Source organism: Grampus griseus, assembly GCF_964374135.1.
Source record: "Grampus griseus genome assembly, chromosome: 8".
NCBI lineage: Eukaryota > Metazoa > Chordata > Mammalia > Artiodactyla > Delphinidae > Grampus > Grampus griseus.
In genome coordinates this window covers 67588277-67610445 of record NC_139002.1, presented here as the reverse complement: position 1 = coordinate 67610445, position 22169 = coordinate 67588277, and the positions used below count along the sequence as shown (strand labels likewise).

Sequence of the window (22169 nt, the reverse complement as noted above, 5' to 3'; positions counted from 1 at the left end):
GAGGTATAATTTATTGTTTTATTGAGGTATAATTATTCTAGTATATTCTGTCATTTTTCAAGAATGCTTCTCAGTCTGTTATCTACTTCTGGTAAATATTTAGTGCCTTGAAATGCCTGTTTTTGATCATTTTGTCCAGTTTTACACTTGCTTTTTTTGCAAAGGATAATCACTGACCTCTTCATGCTACAGTAACTAGAAGTCTCTCACGCGATTTCTCAGTTCATCCTTTCCTATTGTTGCCATTGTGTAATAATCCATGGTATGAATATACTCCAACTTATTTAGCTTGTTCCCTGGGGATGCACTCTCCAGTTTAGTCTATCATGGATATTTTTGGACTAGGGTCCTAGTATATGGACATGCATACTTATGAGTGGAATTGCTGGTCATAGGGTATATTAGTTTTCTATTGCTGCTTTAACATATTACCACAAATTTGGTGGCTTAAAACAATCCAAATGTATTATCTTACCGTTCTAAAGGTCAGAGTCCAAAATGTGTCTCACTGGGATAAAATCAAGGTATCAGCAGGGTCGTGTTCGCTTCTGGAGACAGTAGGGCAGAATCTGTTTTCTTGCTTTTTCTAGCTTCTAGGGGCTACCAGCATTCTTTGGCTCATGGCCCCCTTTCATCTTCAAAGCCATCAATGGCTGGTTGAATCTTTCTCATGCTATATCATTCTGATGAGTCTTCTGCTTCCCTCTTCTCTTGGTTCTCACTGGAACCACCCAGATGATCCAAGGTAATCTCTCTAGCTCAAGATCCTCAACTTAATCACATCTGTAAAGTCCCTTTTACCATGTAAGGTATTAACAGGTCCCAGGGATTAGGATGTGGACATTTTGGGGCAGGCCATCATTCTGCATTTAATACCACAGTGGTATTACAAATATTAAATGTATTGATAAGGACAAACAGAAACAGCAGTTTTTGTACATCCTCGTTAATACTTGACATTATCAGAGTTTAAAATTTTTGCCACTGGTCTGTACACTATCCCTAAGGGAATGGGGAAGGGAAGTTGAACCATTTCCCATATTTCCAGCCACTGACCAAATCATTCCACAGATAGTATTGATCATCTACAACTAAGCTGCCTTCACCTGCCTGGATTTTCAGCATTGTTTTAAGTAGCTTGGTCCCAGCTATTTGACTCCTTGTATTTTAGATATTCCATCAGCCTGCTGGCTGTCTTACATGCAGACTTCATTCCTGCCTTGTAGTAAGTTTCTTCTAGTCCCCACCCGTCTGTTGTGCTGGCGTCTTAACCATACTCAATGATGAGTCTACTTGGATGATGATAACAGGGTAGGCATGTGCATTTGAAGACACATGGTATGATACCCTAAATAGAAAGCCACCAGCTTCATGCCAATATGTCAACTGCTCTGCTGGCCATGAACTTGCTGCTGACACTTGGCTTACACTAACTGGGTACTAGAAGGTTATGAAGCCTGGGCAGCAAAAGTCATCTGAGATGGAAACCCAAAGTTTCCAGGGGATTTCAAGGTATAACACAGCTTTGAGCATCAAACAGCATGGCAGAGGATGCATTTTCCTGACCTTAAAAACATTTGCCATGAAAAATGCCTCTGCCACATCCAGTTTGATGCTGAAACATCCTCAAAGAATTACCCAGATTAGCCCCTTTTGAAAGTCTGCAGCATTTACTACTGAATTTCACCTCCCAGTTAGAAGCAGAGAAACAAGAATGCTGGGGTATACCTCTCACCAAGTATGGTCTCACAAAATACCATTTCAATTCTCCTTTACACACTGGAAATTTTCAGCATGGGCATGGTGCCCAGTATAATAGCAAATAAAACAGATGTGTTTTTCCATTCATATTGGTCAGGAAATTTCATAGTAAGCAGTTTAATATTTATACAAGAAATGTCATCTACATACTGAAATATCCCTATAAATTAATTGATATTGGGAAAACTGTCTTAAGGGAAATAAATGCTTGAAAACTGAAGTATCAGAAGTACTTCCAATCTGTAACCAGGAAGTTTCATATTAAGCAGTTCAAGAAAACAGACACAGAAATGCTGGCCGGACTATCCTGCTATGTCTCTCCTACCCAGAAGCAGGGTGCTTATCAGCTGGCCACGGGACACTCAGGGTCTACTTCTAAAGGCATTAGCATGGCTATAGTGGCCTTGCAGGGAGACAACCCTGTGAGGGACAGCAGCCTTACTAGAGGTCCTCCTCTGGCAGTGACCAGGTGCTTAGAACAAGGTAATGATAAATGACACTAAGGGATTGGCTTTTGTTGACCAGAGCTGATAGTTACTGAGGTCTGGAAAGAGTCATGAGACAGGGACCAACCAATGTCTTCACAATTGACCTCTCTCCTCCAGTCTTCCTGCTTTCTTCTCCAGCTTCATGAGTAAAGGCACTCCCACAAGATATTGTCCCTAACCCTTCCCTTTTCTCTACATGCTTTCCTGTTATACACCAAGAGAGAATGGAACAAGTGGAAGACTTGCAGTGATATAACCACAGCCCTGATCTTCTACCCGAACTCCAGTTCTGCTTGTGCCAATGCCTAGATGTCAACCTCAAGGTTTCCAAAGCTGACACTCTTATCTCCCCTCCCAAGCTTGTTTTTTCCTCCTAGGTTCCCCAGTACTGCTGATGGTGCCCCACATCTAAATATCTGTTCTTCACACTGCCTTCCAAGTCATCTCTCTGGAATAGAGCTCTGATTACATCATTCACTTGCTCAAGAAACTTCCATGACTCCTACTGCCTACAGAATCAAGTCCAAACTTGCTGCCTTGGCATCAAGTCCCTCCAGGACTTGCTTCACTGTAATCAACTATTATTCAATTCATACTCTTAATATTCCAGCCAAATAGGTAACTGCTATATACTCATTATTAGGTGTCAGGTGCTGTGCATCAGACATCATCACATTTAATCATATAATGTGCATGTCCCTAGGATTTCCACTTTTATAGACATGAAAACTATGACCAGTAAGTTGCCCAAGGCTGGTGGGGTAGGGCCTGGACCAAGGTCTGTCATGGCTTAGCCACATGCTTGGCTGTCTCATAAGCTAAGCCCTTCCCCATTTCCCAGGCAGGACATTTGCTCACATGGCCATCCTGTCTGGGATGCTTACTCCTCTATCCTAATGTCTAAATACAAAAGCCCTGGGGGAGAGGAGACAAGATGGAGGAGTAGAAGGACATGAGTTCACCTCCTCTTCTGGAAACACCAAAATCACAACTAACTGCTGAATAACCACCAACAAAAAAATGTTGGAACGTACCAAAAAAGATACCCTACATCCAAAGACAAAGAAGAAGCCACAATGAGATGGTAAGAGGGGCGTAATCATGATAAAAACAAATCCCATACATGCTGGGTGGGTGACCCACAAACTGGAAAATATATAACAGAGGTTCTCCTACAGGAGTGAAGGTTCTGAGCCTCACATCAGGCTCCCCACCCTGGGGATCTGGCAATAGGAGGAGGAGCCCCGAGGGACTCTAGCTTTGAAGGCCAGCAGGGTTTGATCACAGGAATTCCACAGGACTGGGAGAAACAGAAACTCCACTCTTGGAGGGTGCACACAGGGTCTCAAGTGCACCAGGACCCAGGGTAAAAAGCAGTGACCACATTAAGAGACTGGGCCAGACTTACCTGCTAGTATTGGAGGGTCTCCTGCGGAGGCGGGGAATGGCTGTGGCTCACTGTGGGGACAAGGACACTAGTGGTGGCAGTTCTGGGGAGTACTCATTGGTGTGAGCCCTCTTGGAGGACACCATTTTCTCACCAAGACCTGGCCCCACCCAACAGCCTCTAGGCTCCAGTGCTGGGACGACTCAGGCCAAACAACCAACAGGGTGGGAAAACAGCCCCACCCATCAGCAGACAGGCTGCTTAAAGTCTTCCTGAGTAGACGGCTGCCCAATAAACACACCCCCTTACACGGCCCTCCCCACCAGAGGGACAAGACCCAGCTCCACCCACCAGTGGGCAGGTACCAGTCCTTCCCACCAGCAAGCCTGCAGAAGCCTCTTAGACAGCCTCATTCATCAGGGGGCAGGCAGCAGAAGCAAGAAATACAACCCTGCATCCTGCAGAACAGAAATCGCAATCACAGAAAGTTAGACAAAATGAGAGGGCAGGGGAATATGTCCAGATGAAGGAAAAAGATAAAACCCCAGAAGAATAACTAGTGAAGTAGAGATACACAATCTACCTGAAAAAGAATTCAGAGTAATGATAGTAAAGATGATCCAAGATCTCGGAAAACGAATGGTGGCACAGATCGAGACAATATAAGAAGTGTTTAACAAAGACCTAGAAGAACTAAAGAACAAACCAGTTGAACAATACAGTAAGTGAAGTAAAGAATACAGTAGAAGGAATCAATAGCAGAATAACTGAGGCAGAAGAACAGATAAGTGACCTGGAAGACAGAATGGTGGAAATCACTGCCATGGAACAGAATAAAGAAAAAAGAGTGAAAAGGAATGAGGACAGTCTAAGAGACCTCTGGGACAACATTAAATGCAGCAACATTCACATTATAGGGGTCTCAGAAGGAGAAGAGACAGAGAGAAAGGGCCTGAGAAAATATTTGAAGAGATAATAGCTGAAAACTTCCCTAACATGGGAGGGGAAACAGTAACCCAAGTCCAGGAAGCACACAGAGTCCCAGGCAGGATAAACACAAGGAGGAACACACTGAGACACATAGTAATCAAACTGACAAAAATTAAAGACAAAGAAAAAATATTAAAAGCAATAAGGGGAAAGCAGCAAATAATGTACAAGGGAACTCCCATAAGGTTATCAGCTGATTTCTCAGCAGAAACTCTGCAGGCCAGAAGGGAGTGGCATGATGTATTTATCAGGCTCCCTAACTTCAGACTATTACTACAAAGCTACAGTCATCAAAACAGTGGGGTACTGACACAAAAACAGACATATAGATCAATGGAACAGGATAGAAAGCCCAGAAATAAACCCATGCACCTATGGTTAATTAATCTATGACAAAGGATGCAAGACTATACAATGGAGAAAAGACAATCTCTTCAATAAATGATGCTGGGAAAACTGGACAGCTACATGTAAAAAAATGAAATGAGACCATTCCTTAACACCATACACAAAAATAAACTCAAAATGGACTAAAGATCTAAATTTAAGACTGGATATTATAAAACTCTTAGAGGAAAATATAGGCAGAATGCTCTTTGACATAAATCTCAGCAATATATTTTTTGATCCGTCTCCTAGAGTAATGGAAATAAAAACAAAAATAAACAAATGGGACCTAGCTAAACTCAAAAGCTTTTGCACAGAAACAGAAACTATAAGCAAAACGAAAAGACAAAGAAAAGACAAAGAATGGGAGGAAACATTTGCAAATGATGTGACCAACAAGGGATTAATCTCTAAAATTTATAAATAGCTCATGAGGTTCAATATCAAAAAACAAACAAACACAATCAAAACATGGGCAGAAGACCTAAATAGACATTTCTACAAAGAAGACATACAGATGGCCAAGAGGCACATGAAAAGATGCTCAATATCACTAATTATTAGAGAAATGCAAATCAAAACTACAATGAGATATCACCTCATACCAGTCAGAATGACTGTCATCAAAAAGTCTACAAACAATAAATGCTGGAGAGGGTGTGGAGAAAAGGGAACCCTCCTACACTGTTGGTGGGAATGTAACTTGGTACAGACACTGTGGAGAACAGTGTTCCTTAAGAAACAGAGGTTCCTTAAGAAACTAAAAATAGTGCTACCATATGATCCAGCAATCCCACTCTTGGGCATATATCTGGAGAAAAACATGGTTCGAAAGGATACATGCACCCCAGTGTTCACTGCAGCACTGTTTACAATAGCCAAGACCTGGAAGCAACCTAAATGTCCATCGACAGATGAATGGATAAAGAAGATGTGGTACATATATACAATCGAATATTACTCAGCCATTAGAAAGAATGAAATAATGCCATTTGCAGCAACATGGATGGACCTGGAGACTATACTAAGTGAAGTAAGTCAGACAGAGAAAGACAAATATCATATGATATCGCTTATATGTGGAATCTAAAAAAAAATTATACAAATGAACTTATTTACAAAACAGAAACAGACCCACAGACTTAGAGAATGAACTTACGGTTACCAGGGGGAAGGGTGGAGGGAAGGGATAGATTGGGAGATTGGGATTGACATGTACACACTGCTATGTTTAAAATAGATACCAAACAAGGACCTACTGTATAGCATAGGGAACTCTGCTCAATATTCTGTAATAACCTAAATGGGAAAAGAATTTGAAAAAGAATAGATACATGTATATGTATAACAGAATCACTTTGCTGTACACCTGAAACTAACACAACGTTGTTAATCAACTAGACTTCAATATAAAAGAAAAAAGAAAAATAAATACAAAAGCCCTACCTGGTCCTTCCAGTTTAAACCAAGTCTTACCATCTTCCCCTACAAATGCACACATTGCTTCAAGCGCAAGCATGGGAGGGCTGCTGGAGCATTTTGCTCCTTTTGTATTTTTTCAGCCTTAACATTTGCAACCTAAACCTGACAAATCAAACCTTGTCCTTGGGCAGAGCTGGAGCAAGCAAAGGGCAGAAAAGGGAATTACTCTCCGAGTACAGCTGCCTGTGATGACCCCTGTATCTTCTCCCTGCCTACCTGGGAGATAGTTCTTGGGCAGGTCAGCATCCTGTCCAGGCACAGAAGAACCTGGAAACCAGGCCAGGACAGTTCTTGCAGCAGCACCTCCGCTCTGTGACACGTCTGCATGGGCCCTTATCCCTATGACCCCATGTGTGGGATTTCAGGTTCTGCTTTTTTTCCCTGAGGCTGTGCGATCTGCAGCTAGCAAAGGATGCCCAGGACTAAGCAGCTGCACCCTGTCCCACCTTCCCCTGCAAATGGCAAAGCAGGCTTCAGAAAAGATAGTCTTCCCTCTGGTATCAGACATGAGCCTTGCTCTGTGCCCTGAAAACCTGTGTGCAGGGGAGGGTCTTGCCTATTGTCACCAACCCAGGCAAGAGCAAAGTACCTTCTGGCCGTGGTTTTGGCTTTTCCAATCCTCCGTCTTGCATGAGCTCAAAGGCAAAGGAGACGTTCAAGACCTGGAGAGAGAAAGGCAGTGCATGAGGTGCTGCGCACTCATTCCTGGACCCTTGGGGCTCCCTGTGACCTGCCCCTGGAAAGTGAAGGAACCAGCACTGTAGCCAGCGGGGCAGGGGCTGAGCTAAAATGAGGCTGCCAAACTGGGCTGGCCATGAGGAGTGTGAGGCAGGCCCAGCCTGCTGTTGGTGAAGCACTCCCAGAGGAGTTAAGAATCCTCTCCCTGTCTTACTGTGTTCTTGTGTCACTGCCAGGACTGTAAACTCAGGGACATAAGTGCCCACAGTTGAAAGGATCAGACAGCAAGACATGTTCAAGAGGCAGAGAAGGGTTTCTGCTTGGGACCAAATGCCCCTTGTCTAGCAGGTGGGCTGGGGCAGCCTGTGAGAGGCATCAGAAATCGGCTAAGTGCCGGCCTCAGGTCTGACCAGCCTTGCAGCCACCTGTCGCCTCTGGGGAGAGATGAGGCTGGGCTGTGGCCCCAGGCAGGAGCATACGGCTAGGGGACCAAGGTGCAGGAGAGGGAAAGCTGTTCAGGATGCTCAGTGGCCTGTAGGTAGCTGTGTCCCAGCTCAGCTGTACGTCACAATGAGCCCCCCATCCAACCACTGAAGACTCTGGGCAGAGGGGAAGCCGCCGCCTTTTCCCCAGATGGCCTCAGCAGAGGCGTGGGCAGATGGGTCGGGCATGTGGGCTCGGGCCTCCCGTGATGTCACCTCCCCTAACCTTCTGTTCAAAGCTGTCCGGGGTCAGGAAGAAGCTGTGCAGGGGCACGAAGTAGCCCTCCAGGAGCCCCATGAGCAGCACCAGGTACACCCCATCTGCAAACTGGAGGGAGAGAGACAGGTGAGGGCACTGGGCCCCTGAGCGCCCCAGCCCAGGCCCTTCCAGGGGCACATCAGCTTCCGTGTTGACCCCCGCAAAGGCTATATCCCCAGGCAGGCTGCTGGCAGTGGGTGAGGGGCAGTAACCCAAGGCAGGAAGGTCTGCTCTGCAGCAGGCCTGCCCCATGTCTGGCTGGTCCAGCACGAAGCCACAAGCCCATGGTCCTGATCTCAATTGGTCCAGTATTTATTGAGTACCGACTATGTACCAAGGCCTGATCTGGCACAGGGACCACAGAGGTGGGTCAGGTGTGGCCCCTGCCCTGGAGGAACTCATGGTACAGTGGCGAGACTGTTGTGGAGGAAATGCAGCCGCTGCTCTGATGGAGGGAAGCATGCTGGCCTGCATGAGACTGACGAAGGTCACTCATCCCACTGAAGGCAACAGGGAAGGCTTCTGGAGCAGGCGCTGCCTGGGTGGAGACATGAGGGATGAGCTGGAGTTAGCTAGGGAGGGCAGAGGGAGGAGGGAAAGGGGATGTCCAAGGCCAACGGCATGAGGCTACTAGGGCTACTTCTGCTTTATGAACAGGGAAAGATCTAGTGTCATAGCGGCCTGGGCACCCTCCCCTCTCACCCTCGCCTTATTACTGCTTGAGAGGCAGCATAGTATAGCTGTTAGGAACGTGTGCTCTGGAGCTGGCCTCTAGCTCTACCACTTATTAACTGAGTGACTTGAGCAAGTTACAGAGCTTCTCTGTGCCTCATTTTTCTCACCTGTAAAATGGGGACAATAATAATATAGTACCTAATTCATAGGGTTATCATGCGGCCTAAACCAGTAAGTATGTGTAAGGTGCCTAGAACACTGCTTGGTGTGTAGGCAACACTTAACACGTACTAACTACTGCTATTTCTATCCAGGAAAAAAACAAAGCAGTCAGACACAATGTACTGGCTCTTGTTGATAAAGCACAACCGTGTGCTCAGGGCCATGGCAAGAGGCTTAGAGCTGGTCCCGGCGCCTGTGGGATGAGGGAGATTTGAAAGGAGTAGGTGTTCTGGGTATGGAGAATGGCCTGAGCAAAGTTACAGAGGTCAGGTGCATATCTGCTATTCTAGAACCTTGCAAAGGAGGCAGGGCCATCAAATATTTGTCTAAACAACAGTTACTAGAGTTCACAAGAGGTCAAAGTTCTTGGAATCATCTTGGGAAACTTTAAAAGTCCTAGACGGAATTAGTATTCTGTCTGGGCTGGGCCCCGTGTCTGAGCTCTGCTGGGTGACTGACTGGTGGGCCTGTGACTCAACCTTGGTTATGGGCAAACAACCTGGAGTATGAACTTGACGTAGAAGCAGCCTCCTCCCTGTTTCCATCCATCTGGCTGGTAGCGCCTGAGCATGACTCATCCCAGGCCACCCCAGGGTGGACAATGGGAAATAGACCCCAGCAACCGTGTCAACATCACGGCCCGCCCATGGAACTAGTTAACTAGGCCTAATTCTGGCTATGGCTGGAATGGGTTGAGAATGAAAGAAACTAATCTGTCAACTCAGGGGAGCACCCTGGGTTAGGGTCAGGGTTAGTCACAGCTGTGAGTACCACTGACCTAGACTGCTGCCACCCCTGACTGCTGGTTCCAATGACTTGGTGGTAAAACTCGCAGATAGACACCAGATATGCTCGGCAGAGACCCCTCCCCTGCCCATGGGGAAGGGAGAGCTCATTCCAGCCCTCTCCAGGAATCATTGCTTCTGCAGCATGTTCCCTATCTCCTGAAGAGCATATGAAGCTGCCTCCAGAGGCCAGACACACCCAGGCAGATCTCAGTCACAGACCTGGGCATTGCCTTTAAAAATAATAGGAGGTGCCCCTGTGTTCAAAAGAAAACCACACTTCAGAAGTTCATTGCGAATGAAAAGAGGTTGGGAAACAGGATACATTACACGGTATAAAGATTATACCTAATAAAGATTAGTTATTAATTATAAAGCAGGGGGTAGGGGGGAGGAGCTTTACAGTAGGGAAATCTGGGGGATGCCCACTTAGCCAAGTGGTCAAAGTTACCACCACCAGGAACAGAACTGATGGAGAAAAGTGCCTGAGAAGGGACTTCCCTGGTAGCGCAGTGGTTAAGAATCCGCCTGAAAATGCAAGGGACACGGGTTCGATCCCTGGTCTGGGAAGATGCCACATGCCGTGGAGCAACTAAGCCCATGTGCCACAACTACTGAGCCTGAGCTCTAGAGCCCGTGAGCCACAACTACTGAAGCCCACGCGCCTAGAGCCTGTGTTCCATAACAAGAGAAGCCACCGCAGTGAGAAGCCCGTGCACCGCAAGGAAGACCCAACGCATCCAAAAATATATATATATTTAAAAAAAAAAATGGCCTGAGAAGAACACAGCATTGCCTCCATGGTACTGTTCCTGAACATGCATAACCTGGTTCTAATCATGAGGGAGAAAAACAGAGGCATTCTATGAACTAAATGGCCCACACTCTTCAAAAGTGTCGATGTTATGCAAAGAGAGGCTGAGGATTTGTTCTCTATTAAAAAGAAACTAAAGAGACGTGACAACTAAATGCATCAGGTGAGAATATGAGGACAACTGTATTTCTCTGAACCATGTGACACGGTCAAGAGTAGTCACATATCAGTGATTTCATATGGTTCAACCTAAATAGATTAACATATTGTACTGATGTTCAAACTGCCTGAATTTGATTACTATATTGTGATTCTGAGGTATTTAGGGGTGGCGAGAGAGAAAAAAAACCAAATATGGCCAAATGTTAACAATTGGTATATGTGTGTGAAGAGTACATGGGGATTTATGATAATATTCTTGCAACTTTTCAAAATAAAATACTGGAAAGAATTCAGAGAAATTCCATGCAGTTCACCCCTCTGAGTGAAGAGAGAGAGAATCCCCTCTCCCTTCCCCGGAAAGGCTCCAGGATCAGGGTGGAAAGCCCTCCTGGCAATGTGGCTGGGGCACTGGGAACAGTGGCTGTCCAGCGGGGCCTTGTCCCCCACCCTGCACACGGGGCCGTCACCCACCTGGGTTTCCAGTTCCGTGACCTCCAGGTTCAATTTATTCAGGTGCTTGTTCACGAAAGTAATGAGCGTCTAGAAGAAAAGCACAAGCCAGACATTGAGATGAAGACTCTCACCCTGGAGGCCGCCCCTGTGACTCAACCATGATGACACAGGACGAGACCCAGCCAAGATCTCGGGCCCGGGATCCCTGTGCCGAGCGGAGTGAGGCTGAGCAGCCTATAAGACTCTTGCGAAACTCCTTGAGTCCACAGGGAAGGATGGCCCCCAGGACTGGCAGTCCCATGCACTGTGCGATTCCAATAGCCAGGTCCAGAACTATGCAAGGAGCAGGGAGTGCTAAGAGGGCAGAGTGACAGGTGGAGTGTCCTAGCCGGGCTCAGGGGGCCAGAGGAGAAATGACCGCCTTGGGTCCCTCCTTCCAGTCCCCCTAGGTGCAGGTACCGGTGCCAGGGAGACAGAGGGAGGTCTGTGTGAGGAGCAGGGATGGCGGGGTTCAGTGTGGGGGTGGAGACACAGGACCGTAGCCTCAGAAACCCCCAAGAGATGCTGTCATCCCAATGGGAGAAGAAAGGGACTGGGTAAGGCATCCAGTGAAAACAAGACAGGTAAAACGGACATCAAGCAGGAAAGCTCTGTGTTTGTGGTGGTCTGGTGATGACACCAGTTTTGGGAAGCTTGCAAACTGCAGGGGGTGGGTTTTCCTAATGTTTTCCTACATCTCGCTCCCCTCCCTCCCTCCCTCCCTCTCCCCCTCCCTCCCTCCCTCCCTCCCTCTCAGGCACCTCTTTCCCACCTTTTTCACCACGTTCAGCTTGTCTGGTGCGTGGTCAAACAAGGTGTCAAAGGCATCACGTTCTGAAAAAAGAGGAAAATGTAAAGTAGGGCCCAGAGCTGATGCCAACCCAGGTCCCAGCCACGCGCCTCTACAGGCCACACGGTCAGCTCCAGGTGGGAATTCTTTGGGGTATGAGACTGTGCTGGGAAACTGGTTTGGGCAGGGATTCGGGGTTGATTCTTATCTTAGGGGCCTCTTTCTCTCTGTGTAGATGTAGGTGTGTGTGTGTCCACCCTCGCCATCAGCCCTCTTTGAGCTGGGGTTCAGGAGCTCTGGCAGGCAGTCTGACTTGGAGCCAGTCATTTCTCTTTACTATTTGTATTCTTTGATATCATGATTTAGTTATGATTCTAAAGTGTTTCTGAAGCTTTTTGGAAGCAGAATGTCATCCAAATATCAAATCACTCCCTAATTTTCAAAACCAACTTGCCCAAGACATACTTCCTGGCAGAGGGCAGATAAGCGGATTGGGAGCTACAGAGCCCTAGAAGGGGAGCTCCCCCTCTTGAGGGATCAGGTCACTTCAATCCTTTTAGCCTCACTTTCCTCTTCCATAAAATGCCCACTGGGTACTTCCCTGGCAGGCCAGTGGTTAACACCCTGCGCTTCCATTGCGGAGGGCACAGGTTCGATTCCTGGTCAGGGAACTAGCATCCCGCATGCCAAAACGCAGCCAAAAATAATAATAGAAAAAAGGCCCACTGAGCATGAACCTCCCCTAGGTGGGTTATGAGGATGAAAGACAAGAAAGTACATTCTCTGTAAACTCTGAAGTATCTGCTGATCTGAGTTATTATTAGAATGATTGGAATATTTCAATATATTATCCACAGTAAATACAGAATCATAGAAAATAGCGAAGCCATTCTCCCTGCAGGGATTTTCCTTGCTATAGCCCCCCTGGTCCTCTGATCTGAGAGGTGAAATAGTGGAGGGATCTGTGACTGGGAATGAGAAATCTCCAAGAGGAACCGGGGCTGGGAGGGTTCGTGGTCCTGGGCTGCCTTTCCTACTCTTTTTTTTTTTTTTTTTTTTTTTTTTTGTGGTACGCGGGCCTCTCACTGCTGTGGCCTCTCCCGCTGCGGAGCGCAGGCTCTGGACGCACAGGCTCAGCGGCCATGGCTCACGGGCCCAGCCGCTCTGCGGCATGAGGGATCTTCCCGGACTGGGGCACAAACCCGCGTCCCCTGCATCGGCAGGCGGACTCTCAACCACTGCACCACCAGCCTCTCCTACTCTTGATGAGTAAATCTGAGATGGCCAGAATGGTGATTGTGATCTTGGACATTCACAGACCTTATAAAGACACCCAAAGTTCTGGGAAACCAGAGAGGTAGGAGGTGTGATGAGGAAAAAGGCACCTTCTACAAGGGCTGGACAGAGTGGGGAGAGGGTACAGTCCCCAGCGCATACGTACACCTCTTGCTTTACTTCCACAATATGCTTAGAGCAAGACTTCCCTGCAAATGCCCAGGACCCATCCAGAAGCCCAGCAGGGTCAGTGGTCTTGTTACTTGCAAGAGGACTGCAGCTGTGGTTACTTTTCCTCTTCCCTCCAGTGCGCTGACCCTCCCTACCGACTGGCCCCGTCACCAGGTTGGCACAGACACACATGCAGGAATCAAGCTGAGTGCCTGTTCTTCCCAGCTGCTACAGAATTAACTAGACCCCATTGGCAGTCAGCAGTGACAGAGGACACTCTTATGCAACTCACCATGCCTTCCAGAAAGAGCCCTGCGGGAAAAGGAGAAAGAAAGCAGCGTGACTTTTCTCTCCGCACCCTTGGTGGCAGATCCCCAAAGCTTCCTTCCTTGGCATTTTATTCTGCACTAAGTCTCCAGCTATGGGTGGTCTTTACCACATTACCACCTATTTTCCCCTCTGCTTTATAGATTTACTGGTGTTTGCATAAAGCCTGGTATAAGTGATGCATAAAGGATTATTTCTTGCCTTAAATAAACTCACATTATTGCTTACAGTTGAGAAAGAATATTGGACTCAGAGATTCAGGATTCCCAACCATGTTTTAGGAGCAGAGCTCAGGTACCATCCCAATGTGGCATTTCACTGCCCAAGTTGCTGAGGGCATCGGCTTGGGGAGGTCAGATTGGGCTCTCTCCTGTCCATCCTGTGATACCCACCCAAGCTGCACCTGCCATTGACCTAGAATAGGTTTTCTCAAACAGGGCAGGAGCTGGAACCATACTCATACAGTGAAGCAGCAAAGTATTAGGAGCACAAGCATTAGGGTCAGACTACTTAGTTTTAAATCTTACAAAGCCATTTGCTTGCTGTGTGACTTTGGGCAAGCTACCGAACCTCTCTGGGTTTCAGGTCACTTATCCTTAAAATGAGGATAAAATGGTAAACAACTCAATCAGATGTTGTGAGCATTAAATGATTTAATATATAGAAAGATTTTAGCATAATTTCTACTATATACTAAATGCTCAATACATTTTTTTCTCAATACGTTTTTGGTTCTTATTATGTTGGTTTATTCCAACTATACATCTGTCACCTATTAAACAATGACTTGTGGGTAGTGTACTGGGAAGAATGATGAACGTGGAGTTCAAGCCAGGTAGACCAAGGACAGTTTCCTCCTCCACCTTTGGGGTGTGGGGTTTTAGAAGGTGTAATCATTGCTTCATGTGCCCCTGCTCTTTCCACTTGCTCTTCTTGTTCAAAGGAATATAGAGGAGAGTTAGGGGAGCAGGAGATGAGACGAACAAATTTTGCCCGGTTTTGCGTGCGGCCAGGGCTCAAGCCTGCCCAGGGATCTCAGACCCACGCACACCGACCGCCCTGCTCTTTCTGCTTGAGAACAAAACTTCTCTTTCCCATGACAAAACTCTTACATGTTCTGATATTCCAATTTCTTAATGTAAATGAAAAAAAACAAACCAAAAAAGAAACCCCAAACAATCCACCACCCTAAGGTAGAGAAGGGCTTTCTGGGTCATGGCATGTGACCATATAAATCAGATTCAGAAAAGGAAGAAAAATGTCCTTTTGAAGGTTAACAATTTAAATTCAACCCCATGTTTATGGCATGATGATTTCATGCTGGTTGGCTTTTTCGGGCACACTCTTTCCTGGAGTGCCACAAAATTAGAATTTTTCAATCACGGTTAATTCCCTCTCCCCACTTCCCCACCCAAGTTTGTACCTTAAGCATTGAGAGGCATGTTTTGAATGCACGGAAAAGGCTAAACTATAATCATTGGCTGAAGTCTAATCCCTCTTGCAATCCCAATAAATGAAAACTAAATATCAGCAAATGGATGAATTTCGGAGAAACATCTGTGTTCCATTACAGAATCGCTGGCAACAATGCTGTTGACATACTCTGTGTTACCAGTTATTTCCTCTTGGATTTGCCGAGACTGGAGGATTCCTTCTCGTTTCTGAAAACGGGGGTGGGGAGAGGGTTGGGAGGAAGAGAGAGAAATATGCATTAGAAAAATACAAAAAACTGATTAGCATTCCTGATACTTAGAAAGTTACTGGCGTTTAAGAAATGAATCCAGAGACGAGATACTGCTAGAAGTGAAATGAGGCTCCTGCTTTCCTGGGACTGGACTGTACCATTCATACTTAAGTGCAATTAGTGTTTATTCCAAACAAGTCGGCTGTTTCTTGGATGGTGAATCTTTTCTTTCTTTATTGGAAGACATTCTGCTGGAAGCACACTGTTTGCCTCCTGGAGAAATCCACAGTAAACCAAATGGAAATGAGGGCCAGGGTGTGTCTGCCCTCCAGCTGGGGCCACGGAGGGAAGCGGAGAAACACATTTAACTGGGGCGGCTGGGGTGGAAGAACTGAGGTCAACTTGGAGAATTCAGAGGGAGAGTTTTCAAAAAACGTTTAACTAGAGGAGCTTTTAAGTAAGTAGAACAGTCCTTGGGTGACTAGCTTACTCTCTGAGAAAAGCGTAGGCACTTTGGAGGTCCATCCACCCACCCAAAGTGCCATCCATCCACCCACCCACCCATCCATCCATCCACCCACCCATCTGCCCATGCATGCATCCATCATCTGTCTACCCCTTCCCATCAATTCATTCTCTTTCTTCTCTGTTTCATTAATCAGTGCCTTCTCTGTACAAGCCACTGTGTTGGACTTAGCAAACACTGTGGAACATATGACATAGTTTTGGACCTTAAGGAACTTAGAGTAAAATGGCGTAGATGAACAGGTATGCAAGAACAGTTTTCCCCAGACAGTCCTCCTGGTCCCAGCTCAATGATTAGAGTAGGATCCCCTTTCCCTCTCAAATGTGTCATGGATAATTAATTACATGGTGGCCCCTTGCAGAGAGGAAGTGCTGAGGGCAGGACAGGAACAAGTACTTTCAGCTGAGAGGGTCAGGGAAACCTTCCAGGGGGAGGGGTTCTTGAGCTGGAACTTAACGGACAGCTAGGATTTGGCTGGACACAGAGGAGAGACCTCTTCAGTGGGAGGAATGGCCGGAGCAAAAAGGCAGAATAGGAGAGCACAGGCATGTTCAGGAGGCCATTTGGAGGGACAGTGGCTGCCCTTGGTCAGTTGAGTGCTGGTTTGGAGTTTAAACCTCACTGTGTGGGCGTGGGAACCGATGAAGGAGTGCTGGCGTTCAGGAAGACCTTCTGATGGGGGTGAGGAGGGAGATGCATTTATCACGTTCCTACACAATCAGTTACCAGACGCTTGGAAGGCAGTCTGGGCAGGGCAAGAGGCTGTCAGAGCAAATCCATCTTCCACAAAGACTGAGATGTGTCAAGAGGGATCCTCCAAGCATTAGTGTTTCAGCTGAAATCTGCCTTCTCGACCCTCCTGCCCGAACTTCCACAACCTTTTCTTCACATTCCCAATAGCCACAGAAACTAGCGTCCTTGCAAAATACTTTTACAGAAGGAAAGGTAGAGCTGGATAAAGACCATGAGTGTATCTGGATTAGATTAAGAAGAATGAACTATCAAAGCAAAAAAGGAAGAAAAACATTAAAATACCACTGAAAAAAGATCTAGTGTGGATAAACCAGGACGTTTTCCAAATTCAGCTTCAACAGATGTAAAATTTTCACACAGGGCTAATGGAATCTGTGTCCTTGTCTTGCGAGGCTGTTCACAGACATCAAACCTCATCTTCAACTACATGCAGAACTAAATGCTGGTACACAGAATGGAAAAGAAATCTGGGTTCAATGACAGCTCACACAGCGTCCTGATTCATTTCGATCCACTGTTCCCTAAAGAACTCTCTCTGTAGTTCAGTCAGTGTCTTACAGCCAATTCTGAGTCTTGCTTCTGTGCCTGTTTAACTTGATAACGCAAAACACCCCATAAACCCTGACATACCTTGATGCCATTTTATGTAATGCCTCCTCCTTTCTCCCTCACACTAACAAAACTGCCTGCAGTAGAAATTAAACCAGCAACAGCCTTCTGATGGCCTATAATTGAGCTCAAAATAAGGCATGAGACATGGGCTTCCAGTGACCACTGTTTCCCCCCCAACCCTCGCAAATCCTGAATCATAGTTTTAAAAAATATAATGAAATGGATTCACACTTTATTGATTGTTAAAAAATGACACAATAGAGATGGCCTGGATTCACTAGGAAGATGCATGTACCAGGATGCTCTGGGCTGGCACATATTCATAAAATGCTTAGCTCCACGCCTGACATGGTTGACAGCCCAATAAATGAAGCCAATTAGTCTCTTTCAGTCAGCGGCACTTAGTGTCGGAACCACACGCGTTTGCATTGACAAGGGGCTTCTGATAGCCCTCTCTGCTGCTTATGTATAGTCCTGTCTCCGGGAAGGCAGGGCCAAGGTGTCGTCTTTCTATTATACCCCCTTGACGTTTAGCAAGTTAAGTACCCAGAAGGTGCTGGAAGAAATACTTTTTCATTAGGTCACTGGCTGAGCAGCGCCCCCATGTCCTCCTCCCCTCCCCCATTCACTTCTGATCCCTGAAAGCTCAGCCCTTCTGTCCTGGAAGCTGGCCTGGCCTCACCTCACCTCTCAGGCAAAGCCTACCTGCCCTCCAGGCTCTTCCTCACCAAGGGATGGCAGAGTTGCCAGACAGAACCCTGGATAACCTTGGATAGCCAGGGAGCTGCTCATAAGGGACGTTCTCCCTTGTAGCATGTTTATTTGGAAAAGAACAGAAGCCAACAAAATGACGACCTTTTGCTCACGGGCGTAAAGTTGGAAAATAAAATTGAATTTGAGTATCTAATGGGGTTAGGAGCAGAATGAGATAGTCACAGGGAGAGAGCATCCCCTCATTGTGGAAATCACACAGCCATGTGTGAATGGAAATTCCATCCAACAATCTGGAAAAAATGACTTGAGATACCAGCTGTGCTTCTCTGGGCAGGTGAAAATCGGCAGTGCCCTCAACACAGGCACGGCCTGTCAGGGTCTCTCTCAAATACACACACGTACACATGCACAGATACTTGCCTCTTCTCAATAACTGTGCATTGTTTGTTTAACCAAAAAATGATTCTTGGGCTTCCCTGGTGGCGCAGTGGTTAAGAATCCGCCTGCCAGTGCAGGGGACATGGGTTTGAGCCCTGGTCCGGGAAGATCCCACATGCCACGGAGCAAATAAGCCTGTGCACCACAACTACTGAGCCTGTGCTCTAGAGCCCGTGCTCTGCAGAAAGAGAAGCCACTGCAATGAGAAGCCCATGCACTGCAGTGAAGAGTAGCCCCCGCTCACCACAACTAGAGAAAGCCCACGTGCAGCAATGAAGACCCAGTGCAGCCATAAATAAATAAATAAATAAACAAGGCAGCCCAAACAATCGACAACTCTACCAACATTTAAAATCCACAGGCTTATGACCCCATGATCCCACTTATGGGGCTCCATACTGTAGACACTGGAGCACGAGGCTGCATTATTTAAAAAAAAAAAAAAAGATTCTCGCTGGCTGGCAGGACACACACACACACAGGGATACAGCCTCCCGATCCTACTACACAGACCTGCACTGCTGGTGGGAATGTGAATTGGTACAGCCACTATGGAGAACAGTATGGAGGTTCCTTAAAAAACTACAAATAAAATACCATATGACCCAGCAATCCCACTACTGGGCATATACCCTGAGAAAACCATAATTCAAAAAGAGTCATGTACCAAAATGTTCATTGCAGCTCTATTTACAATAGCCCGGAGATGGAAACAACCTAAGTGCCCATCATCGGATGAATGGATAAAGAAGATGTGGCACATATATACAATGGAATATTACTCAGCCATAAAAAGAAACGAAATTGAGCTATTTGTAATGAGGTGGATAGACCTAGAGTCTGTCATACAGAGTGAAGTAAGTCAGAAGGAGAAAGACAAATACCGTATGCTAACACATATATATGGAATGTAAGAAAAAAAATGTCATGAAGAACCTAGGGGTAAGACAGGAATAAAGACACAGACCTACTGGAGAACGGACTTGAGGATGGGGAGGGGGAAGGGTGAGCTGTGACAAAGCGAGAGAGAGGCATGGACATATATACACTAACAAACGTAAGGTAGATAGCTAGTGGGAAGCAGCCGCATAGCACAGGGATATCGGCTCGGTGCTTTGTGACCGCCTGGAGGGGTGGGATAGGGAGGGTGGGAGGGAGGGAGATGCAAGAGGGAAGAGATATGGGAACATATGTATATGTATAACTGATTCACTTTGTTATAAAGCAGAAACTAAAACACCATTGTAAAACAATTATACCCCAATAAAGATGTTAAAAAAAAAAAGACCTCACAAATACATACAACACACTCTCAGATATACATTACACAGGCACCCTCCCGAGGAAAGCATGTAAACCCCAGGCACACGTCCCACACAAGCCTGTCCCAGACAGAAGCACACGCTCTTCCACCCTTTGCACACATATCAGGGATAAGCCCACATGCATCAGAAAGCTCACTCACATGCCTCCCAGCATATGGCACACCCAGACACACTCAGCATTCATTCAGCGTTCCTTCTAGCGAGCTACCCAGTGTGCCTTGGCTCTCACAGGAGCTTAGCCCCTGCACCCCTTTAAGGGTGCAGATGTTTTTAGTGGTTTCTAACTTACCTGAACCACAACCACTTGGATGGAAACATGATCTGGGAGTCGGATTGGTGCCCGGAAATACTGGGACAGAGCAACCAGCAGATGCAAGATGGCTACCAGGCTCTTGGCGTGAACAGCTGAAATAAAAGATGATTTATAAATTAGAGAATCTTCTTCTAGGTTCTCGGCAGGTATACGCAGATCTCCAGAGTGTGGCAGTACCACACCCAATGCCCCTTTCATCCCACCCCTATGGGTCAGGGGACACGCTTGGTCATCACGGGCCTCATGCTGGGACCCCTCGGTTCTCAGCCAGGTCCCGTGGATCTGCTTCCTAGATCATGTTATTGCTGGACGGCAAAGTTGTGCTTCTCCACTCTAATCCAAGGTTCCCATCGGGACCCTGACAACAGCTGAATTCTGAGTTCAGGTCAGCCCTCTGCCACCCCCATGTTCTTGTTCACTCTGTGCTGATAACCATGTCTGCTGAACCCCCTCTCCCTTCCCATCTGACTGTGAACTCTGTAGGTTATCACCACTACCCTTGTCCCAAGGCTCTACACAAAGCAGGCCCTCAATCAATGGACACTGAGTCAGGACACTGGATCCCTCCCTTTGTTCAGGGCTTTAAGACACCTGGAGGAAGGCATGAGAGACATCTAAAGGACTTTGTTGCTCTCTTGAGTGCCATATATAGTCAGTGCAGGCAATGCCCTCTGGGCAGTAGCTGGGAGGGGATATTCGTGACCCAGGTGGCTTCTATAGCTGAGCTGTGTGCCAGATCATTTAGGTCATTTATGCTGGAGAAGGCTGGGCAACTACTGAGTTGTAGTTTCCTCAGTAGATGAGAGGAGAAAAAGACTGTGATGTAACAGGCACACACAGTGTTGGCCAACGGGAGCTTGAGTTCTGACTTGACAACTCTACCATTTATTTACTGAGTATATGACCTTAGGTAGGCCACTTAAGGTCCCTGAGCCTCAGTCTGTTCAACCTCACACATGGGGATAACAGTACCTATGCAGAAATATGGGGAGTAAGAATTTCCAGACATAATGTTGGCAAAGCTCCTAGTACATAGCAATGCCTAGGAATGATTGATATTTTCTATTATCACTTATGAGAAAGTACCTGGCATCTAGGCAATTACTGTCAACTTTCTCCCCTTTCTTTCATAAAAGGGAAGAGTCCCCAGATACTTTACCTGCCTTCACAGTCCTACCAGCGTTATGGCTCTCATTACAGGGGGCATTTAAGGAAAGAGCAAAAAATTGTCCATTTTGTGTAGTTAGCATGAACTGGGCCCATTATTAGGGTGTCATTCTGTCTGCCCTGGGATCAATGAATCCACTCTAACAGAAGCTTTGAGAAATCACCAAGAAAAGGAACTGATCCAGACAACCCTTGGGGACTCACTAGAGTTTCCTGTTATCACTGCTGCTTCAAAGAAGGTTTTCCACTGACTATGAACAGCAGCTCAATGCCACCATCAAATAGCAGATGAGCGGCTCCTAACTCATAGGCTTACAGAAGAAGTGTTTACTTCTGGGCTTTTGGGCTTTGCCAACTAAGTATCACCCACAGTTATAGCCTCAAAAAAGGCACCTGGCATGGACTGACCCACTGACATGATGGACAGAGGCAAAAACCGGGTTTGCTCTTCTGTTCAGAACTGCCACTGCATCAGTCCCGTCACTGAGGGTTGTAAGAATATTTGCTACCTCTCCCCTTTAACGACAAAACATAATGCTGGAAAAGCAGTGGTCAGAAAGGTTGTTCTCACACACTGGGGACACTGTATGTTACCTTGACTGTCTTCGTAAGCAAAGTAGAGCTTTGTTGTAGGCACCATACAGATGTTAGACTCTTTCAGTGAGTGCTCTGTCCTCCTGGGTATTTTTTCAAGAGAAATAATTACACAGTTTCTTTCTCTATCCCTCTCTCACAGACATACATGCTACGTATAAAAAGATGTTAATTAATAAATGCTGGAGAGGGTGTGGAGAAAAGGGAACCCTCCTACACCGTTGGTGGGAATGTAAATTGGTGCTGTCACTATGGAGAACAGTATGGAGGTTCCTCAAAAACCTAAGTATGGAGTGCCCATATGATCCTGCAATCCCATTCCTGGGCATATATCCAGATAAAACTATAATTTGAAAAGATACATGCACCCCTATATTCACAGCAGCACTATATACAATAGTCAAGACATAGAAACA

General features: G+C 46.4%; 1 protein-coding gene across 1 annotated transcript in view; it reads right to left on the bottom strand.

Moving 5' to 3' along the window:
* PARVA (parvin alpha) overlaps window positions 1–22169 on the bottom strand; it is a 182285-nt gene that overhangs the window by 20437 nt on the left and 139679 nt on the right. The window contains exons 7-13 of the mRNA XM_082661048.1: window positions 19969–20084; window positions 15230–15288; window positions 13593–13612; window positions 11837–11898; window positions 11044–11112; window positions 7882–7983; window positions 7085–7157 (exon numbers count right to left, since the gene is read on the bottom strand). Coding sequence (XP_082517174.1) covers window positions 7085–7157; window positions 7882–7983; window positions 11044–11112; window positions 11837–11898; window positions 13593–13612; window positions 15230–15288; window positions 19969–20084 — 501 coding nt within the window. The remainder of the gene's footprint in view (window positions 1–7084; window positions 7158–7881; window positions 7984–11043; window positions 11113–11836; window positions 11899–13592; window positions 13613–15229; window positions 15289–19968; window positions 20085–22169) is intronic.